Genomic DNA, 10,379 nt, shown 5'->3' with positions numbered 1-10,379 from the left:
GACATATAATTTACGGTGGTTTCAAATTGTTCATTTCACAAACTACCGACATATAATTTACGATGGTTTCAAATTGTTCATTTCACAAACTACCGACATGTAGTTTACGGTGGTTTCAAATTGTTCATTTCGTTATCGAAAAAAGGTAAAAACAACAACAAAAGAAAAACTTGTACCATATTTTTTTTCAATTTTTAAATTCGATGTCATTGTACCACAGCTTCTCTGTACGACTGTTTCGTTTTATGCAACAATCATACACAGCTCGATGAAGGCACTAACATAGGAGTCGAAAGTTCGGACAGCTCGATGAAGGCACTAACATAGGAGTCGAAAGTTCGGACAGCTCGATGAAGGCACTAACATAGGAGTCGAAAGTTCGGAAAGCTCGATGAAGGCACTAACATAGGAGTCGAAAGTTCGTTAAAAATAAGTATTTCAACATTATAGAAATCCCATAAATTATAATTCGGATTTTACCTGAGTTCTAAACAATACTAAAGTTAAAACTTTGACTGTGTGAACACGATGATAAATAAATGATAAAACAGTAACATATGGGTAAACAACAATAACAACATAAAAAAGCGACCTGTTTTTGTTTATAAATCAATGAAAGTATTTTATATTCTGGAATGAACTTAAATCTTTATGTCTCAGTTGGACGTAACATCAGAAATGTTATCCCCAGGAAGTTCACGATCTGCGTTAGTGGTTCGAGTTTGAAAGCATGATGTTTTTGTAACTATAACATTTACTGTGCTTCTGACTTCTCGTGTAGAAGACACAAGAAATGGTTTCTAGCGTGAGAACAGTTAGTTGTTAGTATACGCAGGATAGCCGGTTACATATAATGTAAACGTTTCAGTATTACAAACGAGTCGCAAAGCGTACAGGTACGATTGCCCATTTGCTTGCATACGTATTTCTTGGCGGTATCTACACGAGTGTTTATAGCATCAGTGTAAAACTGTAAAAAATAACATAAAACGTTTTGTTTTTTTTATGAAAATAAAGTATGTATCATGTGAGCTCTGACTGTAGCCTGTTCTGTACTTTGTACTGTTTGAACAGCAAGTTGTAATTGTCATAGACACCTAACACAAAGGGCAAAAGTGATATGTGCCCCCCACTTTTTCCATGTAATGTACATATACTATTATTAACAACTATGCTAGATTGAATAAGCTTTTTGCCCCCCCCCACTTGGAATTATGTTATTTTGGATTGGTTTATGTATGTAAGTTTTAAAACTAGCACAAACTTCAACTTCTTCAAATATGAAACCTAGTGAAATTTTTGTAAGTCTGATACCACATGTGCAATTTGATAATTGTTTCAGTAGTATTCCCAATACTTGCATTGTGTGTGTGTCTCTTACAGTTTATCCAAAACATGCTTTTGTATCAGTTAAAACACATTGTGAAGTTATATAATCAAAACAATATGTGCTAGACAAACAGATTTCTCAGATTTAAATAGTCTCAATTGAATATAAAATTACATAAAACTCTTCTGGTGTTTCTTGTTGCATCAGAAGAATCCAGTTTGTTTTTGTTAGTATATTTTGTTTTATATAATCTTGCATGTGGCAAAGCCTTGTACTTCAACACATCTGTTATAAAAATTAATATTTATTATATTTTTCTTACTTGCTGATAGAAAAAAGTAGGCAAATAATCCATCCACATCTGATGTTATTGATAAAGTATGGAACTTTTATCTATCTTCAAGTCACAAACTCAAGTATATTGTTACGTATCTTCTTGTTTGTTAATTTCCCGTAGAAACTCTTTCCAAGGAACTTCAGCGATACAAGTCCTTTCTTGATTAAACCAATTTATTCTTTCTCGATACCAACATTTAGTACACAGTAATTCCACAGTCAGTACGTTTCTCATCACTTTAAACCTAACAACTTTTATAATACACGCTATAAATCACAGTGATTCACAATCTCGATAATTTCACTCTCTACGAGTGCAAAACACACACCAGCTCGAAACAGAATCGTAAATTACCCGAAACTCATCGCAACCACTGTTTGCTTTTTCCTCCCCTGGCTTTTCTCTGCTAGGCTTATATACTAACGAAGAGGCATCTTCATAATTCGCGGACATCCCCGATAATTCGAGAAACTCAGTCATGCATGCGCCAGCAGCGTTACGTGACTTCCGCTGTCATAACAATATTAAAGTGGTTAAACAACTTAGGAACTTTTTCAATGCCCCTCATTCTCCAGCACCTGACATTGACGTATGTAATTGTCAGTGACCCCAGAAGGATGCATGAAACTGCAGAGGAGCATTTCAGGAAATTTTTAGAATGAATAGTATTTTACACAGCCTTGAATCAATTATTTTAGTACTTTCAAAATATGTAGTGTTAGACATACATGACTGTTTCATTTAAGATCGCCCCCCAGTGGCACAGCGGCATGTCTGCGGTCTTACAACGCTAGATATCCGTGGTGGGCAGAGCACAGAAAGCCCTTGTGTAGCTTTGTACATAATAAAAAAACAACAAACATTTAAGATTAATGTGAACATTATGATTTAGATTGTTTACATGGTGTGAGTGTTAAAGTTAATAATTTTTAGAAGCGACAGTTATGGTAAGTTTGTTTACATAACTGTTACGAATAATTGGTTGTGTAGTTCAATTGTTGTGAATTGATGTCATTTTACTCGAACCTTCAGAATTTTTCTCGTTGCTTTAAATGAGTATTACATCGTAATGTCTCATAGTTTGTAAAATATTCTAGGCCTCAGTCTGGCAATATATATATATATAGGCGAGCAAGTTAGGGAAGTAAAAGTGAAGTTAGACTGCATGTGAGTTTAGTCATAACAAGTGATTTCTAAAGTGAAGGTCTCACAGATTGCGTTGTAATAACAGAAATAGAAAAGAATGATTCGTCTTGTCATTTGGGTTCTAAAGTAACTAAACCAGCCTTTGTGTACATTTAACGTAAAAGAGAGTTATTTGAAACTCTGTATAGAACTGCCGTAATCCACAGGGTGATGTAAGTGAATTTATCACTGATTGTATGTGTATGTGAATTATAAATACGCTGATAAAAATCACCTTAAAGCAAAATAATATGGGGTGTTATTAACAGAAGGTCACTGCAACATTCCATGAAACCTACAGCTCATTTGAAAAAATATAGTTATGCTTACATATCCTATATTTCAATAAAACTTGGTATGTTTATAGTTTCTTTCATATGCAGAAATATGTAAAAAGGTTGACAAGTGTATATTAATAGAAAGCATAGAACACCAGGTGCCTTACAGGTATATAGATTGAGATCAACTTGATGAGTGTTTTTATGATATAAAAATATAGGATAAACATATGTACAAATATTTTATGTTTCATAAAGTCAGTTATTTTTTAAGCATTTGTACAAACTCATAAAGAATAAGTACAAACATATGCTATTGTAAATTATATTCTCTTATATGTTACTTATCTTTTATGAAAGAGTACAGAATAATTATATTCTTCAGAACTCAAAGTTAGCATTCCATCTTTCTGCATACATTAGTTTCCAGTTGTAAAGCTTGAAATTTCAGTGGGTGTAGTTTGACTGGGTGTTGTAGCAAGTGGTTTGTTGCTGGAGGTGTATGTGTGTTTAACTGTCTAAGAAGTGTTTTCCATAATTTCTTGTTGTTCTCAATGGTTTCGTTTAATACTGTAGCCATGTTATTTTAAAGTGCTCTAAGCTTGTTTAAACTATGCATCATTCTCTCTAAAAAAAACACATAGTTGTAAATAGTATCTAAACTATAACATGTAATGTATCATTTTAACTAGGTTGTTGTTTGATTTCTAAAATTATTAAAAGGCAAGCATGTAATACATAATAAATCAGATACAAAAAATTGAAATTTTGAGAGTGAAATCTAGTCATGATAAGACTTGCTGACTGGGGTTTATGTAATGCTAACATTCAAATTTCTTAATTAACCGTGGTGAAGTCAAAAACTGATCACTTCATTAAAAATATGTAAAACAGAAACTAGGTGAACATACAGTAGCATGATATGCAAAATTTGGTGTAAGAATTATTTGCTACACTGTTTTCTATTATATTAAGTAAAAAACATTTTTGTGACAGTTAAATAATTATATTTTCAGAAAGAAACTTAGTTCTTTCCAGAATTTTAAAATGAAAATGACCTTTTGTGGAAGAGGTCTGGTTCATACCATATGGATTTTATCTTGTTGTAGTGGCCATACTTATTATTATTGCACTGCATGTAGTTGAATTTTTATGGTTACATATACTATTGATGTCTCCAACAGGATCTGTGGATTAGTGATTTACAATAATGATAAAACTGCTCTGACCAGGTTGCACTAGAGTACTACTGGAACTAACAAGCACTTGTTATTTTGCATTTTAATCATTAAATATCTTGTTCTTAGTTTATTCATTGTGTGTGTGTTGCTTTTTCAGACCTTATATGAATCTTCTAAGTTATAACTGTGCATTTCAGAAAATTATTATATTTTTTTTCCATGAAAAATATAATCAGGTAACTGTGAGTTGTTGGTTTTTATTATGAAAGTAATTTAGTGCACTCATGCATATCAACGTATTCATTATTATAGCTTTGTCCATTAACATGTATTCTAAATGTACAGGTACTTTAACAGCTGAAAAAGTTTTATCCATTCACAGAGCAAGATAAAAAGAAAAATATCATTAAATATAAAGAGAATTGTTAAAATGTATAAAATTTACTATTAAGGACTAAGAAAATTAACTATAAGAAATTAAAGGTAAATATAACATACAAGTAAAAGAACTGTTAACAGATAAATATTAAAATACATAAAGGTTAACCATTAAGCAATGAAAAAAAGTTGATTATGAAGATACAAGAAAGAAACTTTAAGAGAAAAAAGTATAGGTATTAAAATACAGTAAACACACTTAAAAAATAAAAAGTAAGCTTTAGAATATGAAGAATGGAAATTATTGAGAATGGAAATACAACATTAAGGTAAAATATAAATATTAGTACATCAGGGGAACTTTACAGATATGATAAAATAAGCTCCCAATAAAGAAGGAAAACAAACAAAATTTTTTTACTTTTAGAGTAGTTTTGGTTAAAATTTATGTTATGAAAATGTTTTTTTTTAAATTCTAGTTGTTTTAAATAAAAATTTAATTTTCTGTTTTGAAAAACCATAATCAATTTATTTTTTGTTATCTTCTAGCTGTGTGGTGGTTTTGTATAATGTTCGTAAAAACAAGCAAAACCACATTCTTTGTTCTTCCAAAAAAACCATCACCTCACTGGCCTTCTCCTGGGATGGGAGATACTTGGCAACAGGAGAGGTAAACTGTAGATCTTTGTGTTTTTATAAGTATAAGAATGATGTTTTGATTTTTGTATTATACATTTATGTTTTAATTGAATTGACATAAAGTATATTGGCTTGACTGTCACTAGGCTTTCTTGTATCCTCTAATGTAGCATAGCATTTCTATGGGGCTAATAATTTTGTATATTTAATATAGCAATGTTTTTGTATTCTATAACATGTGCTTTAAAGATTCCAGATACTTTAATAAACAAACATCACTGTACTTATGGTGTTTGACATGCATTATAATGTTGAGGTGACTAAGTGTGTGGGCATATAAGAAGATAGTATCATATTAAGCTTTAAATATATATTTCTAATTTTGACTTGATGTGCAGCTTAAAACCATAAATAAATCATTTAATTATGTTATTGATAGAACTAAAAGTTGCCCTTTAAATATTTTTTCTTTTTACTTTGATAATTTAAGGCTATTTTTAGCTAATAATAAGAAATAATACCACTTGGAGCATACAGTATTGTGCAAATTTATTGGAACACCTTAACAATTATCATTTTATGAGTTTTGCACACAAAATAGCCATTGATTTATTAAAGAAATAAACTTGTAATAACAGAAAATTGTTCTTACAAGAAATTATTATAAGATCAGTACACAAATAATGTTTTTCAGTTTCTTTAATGCTAGTATATAGTGTGTTTACCTTTGGCATCTTTGTTACATTGTGTCTATGTATTTTCTCAAAATCTGTGATGTAATTTGAATCCATTTTTCTTGAAGATGTTTCCAGTTGGTAAATTGTCATGGTGTGGAGCTCAGCAAATCCCAGATTTGTCTATGGAATTAAGGTCTGGAGTTTGTGATGGTTATTTCTCTTACTGGAAATCTCATTTTCTTTCTTTCTTTGCCATATAATCTCAACATTTCTTGGAAGTTTGTTTGCAATCATTATTTTCTTGAAATATGAAATTTTGCCCAGTCAGCTTCTTTCCAGAGAATACAGCATGAAGTGTTAACATACTGCAGTATTTATGTTGGTCCATGCTTCCATCAATTTTGTGAAGATGGCCAACACAATTTAGAGATAGTGCACCCCAAATCATCACAGAGCTCTCTGCATACTTGATTGTTGGCACAAGGCACTAATCTTTGAACCTATCATTAACTCTTCAGTGAACATATACACACTTGTTAAAACCAAACATTTAATATTTTGACGTGTCTGTCCAAAGCATCTTATGCCACTGTTCCTAAGACTAGGATACATGTTATTTTGAAAAAAACTAGTCTGTTTACTAAATTCTCTTTGTGCTGCTCTTCCTCAAAGGCTACATTTGTGTACCATTCTTGAGACTGTACTTCTTGAATTTTTTTTTTCAGGGAATTTATTTTTGGATATCTAACATCTATTTCAGGGAACTTTATTCTCTGTCTCATGCCTTGTCTGATGTTATAGGAATATGTTTCCTTGTATTTGTTCAATGTGTTTTTCACAGTACTTGGTTAACAGCTGAGATCCTTTGTAATTTTTTAAATTTTTATACCTGCATCATGTAACAATTTGACTGTGGCTCTATCAAAGGATGTTAATTCTCAAAATTTTGGCATTTTAAAGCAACACTGCTGTATATTAGTTGTATTGGACAATGTTTTCAAAATGAAAAAAATTATGCATGACAGTGTTACACCAATTTTTATTTAGAATAGATACCTTCAACAACTTTTAGAAAAATATACTGCACTTAATCACTTATGGCTGTATGTTGCTTTTCTCCCAAAATGTTAGATTAATTAAGTTTGCAGCATATTAAAGTCATAGATAAAGTAAGAAAAACAATAATTTGCTTATATGATGCTTTTTCCAACATTTTAAACAACAATGGTTTTGTTGCATAAGCATAAAATTCAAAACTACAGGAGCAGTAGGGTATTCTAGTAAATTTGCACACTACTGTTTATCAATGTTTACAGAAATTTCAAAAAAAAATATTTATGGTATAGTGTAGAGCTCAGAATGACCTCAGAATTTGATATGTACATAAATGTTATCAGAAAATTTAGAACAGTATATGTGTTATTGCACAAATCCAATGTTACTTCTGGTCTTGGGATGTACAGTAATGTTCTGAGAGAGGGTAGAACTGTTTTTATTTTCTAGTGTGGACATCAGCCTCACCTCAGGGTCTGGGATGTACAGGAATGTTCTCAGGTTTCTGAGTTCCCTGGACATAAATTTGGAATTAACTGTGTGGTAAGTATGTTGTTAATACATACTGTATTACTGTATTTACTGTACTAAATAGAAAATTGTGCATATATAAAGTTTTCTCTGGTTTGTTAGATAATAGCTGACACAATATAGTTTTTACCAAATACTAAAAATTAAATCTAATTTACTATTTAGATACTTTTGAAATAAAAATTCTTAAAGGAAAAATCATTACACAATATTTGTTTTGTTTGTTTTAGTGTCAACTTCTGAAAGTAGTAATATATGCATATATTTTTATATTTAGGTTGTAAAATCTTCAGGCTATGACCATGGCATTTGAAGTTTTAATTTACACTTACAATTTATCTTTAGGCTTTTTCCCCAAACTTGAAATATGTTGTGTCTGTGGGCTCCCAACATGACATGATAGTTAATGTTTGGGACTGGAAAAACAATGTTAAAGTGGCTTCCAATAAAGTTTCATGTAAGGTAAGTGTGGAGTGTACATTTAAATGCTTCAGATTTCTTTATCAAGCAGAGATTCAGCAGTAACTTCAGTGTAAAGAGAATACCAATTAATTGAATTTTTTTATTAAGCTAAAGTTTAATATTAACTTCAGCATAAAAAGAGTAGTAATCAATCTCACCATCTTTATCATGCTAGGATTCAGCGGTAGGATTGCTATAAAAATATCAATAATAAATCTGAACTTTTTTATCATTCAGTAGTAGGATTGGTATGAAAAGATCAATAAATGATAAGAACATCTTTATCAAGCTAGGATTCAGTAGTAGCATTGATATGAAAAGAACAGTAATAAATTTGAACATCTTTATCAAACTGGTATTCAAAAGTGACTTCAAAGTAACATGAACAGTTCACAACCTGAAAAGCTATGTAATAAATTTTGAATAACAAAATTAACAGCCTGATACAAAAATATAGAATATGTTTGATAAAAACAGTTAAATGCTTGCATGTAGGTTTTTGTCGTAAGTATTTTGTACCAGCCTGACTTATTTGAAATGGAACTTTCAACAGAATCATACTTCAAAGCTGTTAAGTTGTTTAGAGTTAGTTCTTTTAGGTTGTGTAGACTGAGTTATCTTTTTCTCCAGGTTAAAGCTTTGTCGTTTTCTGCTGGTGGCAACTACTTTGTTACGGTTGGGAATCGACATGTAAAGTTTTGGTATCTTGAATATTCTCGTTCTACAAAGGTAAGAAAATTTGTAGATATATAGTTATATCATTCTTAACTGTAATTTATATACCATTTATACCAGTAGACTATAGAATATATATATATACATAAAGTAATTTGTTGATTATATGATAGGTATATCAATCTTGTAGCTTGTATACCTCAACCTATGTGTAGATAATAGAACTTATGCATCAGTGTACATGTAAATGTAGTCCATAAAACATGTACATCAATTTACTTTCAATTTAGGCTCCTCAGTCAATTTATGGACAATAGAACATATACATGAATTTACCTGTAGACTATGAAACATGTACACCAGTAAACAATAAAACTTACATTTTGATATTCATGTTGACTGTAATATGTTTACTTTAATTCTGATATGGTCACACAAAGCTATCTCAATCTTCTTTCTGCCCTCTAAGAATTGCTAAAACATTTTGCACTCAGTGCACTAGTCTATATACCCCATCAATTTTCTGCCATTTTTAAACATGTACGCATCATGTGACTACCCTCCACCAATAGTATTATGCCACCTATATTGGTGCAGATAGCTCTCTCTGCTATTCCTATTCAATCCTCATTTGATTGGCACAGCTTCATTTAGACGTATGTTTTTCACATGTAGCTACCATTTATGATTGTGTGTCTTTGCCATTTCAATTTTTTTTTTCAAGTAGTTTTATTTTATTGTGTCAGCATTCAACTATTTCAATGATATTTTTTTGTATTTGCTTCTTGTTTCCGAATTATACGAGAACTATGGTAGCTCCAGTCGACAACACTACTTCCCAGGAATCGGGTTTGACCTTATCTGCAGAGGAGGTGCAGTCTTTAAATTGCAGGAAGCTAGATTCATATGTTTGGCCAGCAATCTGTTCTCCTTTTCAACCTGACAATGTTACTGAGGAAGATTACAATCAAGGAGAAGACAATTTAGACTCTGTTTTTCTGGCACTTTCTTATTCTAGTCTGTCACACTCTACACCTCTTCAGGTGATTATACCTTCCACACCCTTTTTACAGCTGTTTATTCAATTTTTTCTGTATGTTCAAGACAAGGGGAATTTTAGTAGTTTTCTTTTTTCCTGCTCCTGTTGCCATACCTCCTTGTTGTTCACTTTGGTGTTAGTTTGTTCTTCTCCTCCTTTCTTCCTAATGCTTCCATATCTACCAGTGGATTGGTGGTAAGGTTTTTGACTTGTACACCTCTCACCTAGTTGTGATACCCGTGGTAGGTGCAGCTTAGGTGCCCTTTATATGGCTTTGTCCTCCTTTACACATGGGAGCATTAAGTATTTCATGACATTGATGATAGGTCTTTAGAAAGTTCGATATTTATATGTCTTTTGTCATCTAAGTTAATTTTAGATTTATTATAAGTTAGATATTGATTATTACTTTGTTTTCTAGGTAATTTTAGTTGGTTTACCCATTCATTATTATTGTTACTTACTTTGTAGACCAGTTCAATTTCAATGGTTTGTCAGTTTGATATTAATAAGTACTTTGTTAACTAGGTATGTTTAGATAGTTCGTACTTTACATGTCATTCCTACCATTAACATCTAAATCATTCTTCTATATGAATAATTTTTTGTCATCA

The 10,379-nt window shown here is 31.2% G+C and overlaps 1 protein-coding gene across 4 annotated transcripts in view; it reads left to right on the top strand.

Annotated features, from left to right (window-relative positions):
- The window catches only part of LOC106471626 (mitogen-activated protein kinase-binding protein 1-like), a 64,417-nt gene that overhangs the window by 13,305 nt on the left and 40,733 nt on the right, over positions 1-10,379 (top strand). For 2 of the 4 annotated variants that reach the window (XM_022400247.1, XM_022400246.1), the window contains exons 2-5: positions 5,239-5,359; positions 7,509-7,601; positions 7,935-8,051; positions 8,682-8,780. In XM_022400247.1, coding sequence (XP_022255955.1) covers positions 7,986-8,051; positions 8,682-8,780 — 165 coding nt within the window. In that variant the 5' untranslated portion in view covers positions 5,239-5,359; positions 7,509-7,601; positions 7,935-7,985. Of the gene's footprint in view, positions 1-5,238; positions 5,360-7,508; positions 7,602-7,934; positions 8,052-8,223; positions 8,781-10,379 lie in introns of those variants that run through there. The other 2 variants (XM_022400244.1, XM_022400243.1) reach the window with 1 other exon arrangement.

The sequence above is a fragment of the Limulus polyphemus genome, unplaced genomic scaffold (assembly GCF_000517525.1).
Source record: "Limulus polyphemus unplaced genomic scaffold, Limulus_polyphemus-2.1.2 Scaffold4743, whole genome shotgun sequence".
Lineage (NCBI taxonomy): Eukaryota > Metazoa > Arthropoda > Merostomata > Xiphosura > Limulidae > Limulus > Limulus polyphemus.
Note: the sequence above shows the minus strand (reverse complement) of the source record. Positions and strands in the feature narration are given on the sequence as shown.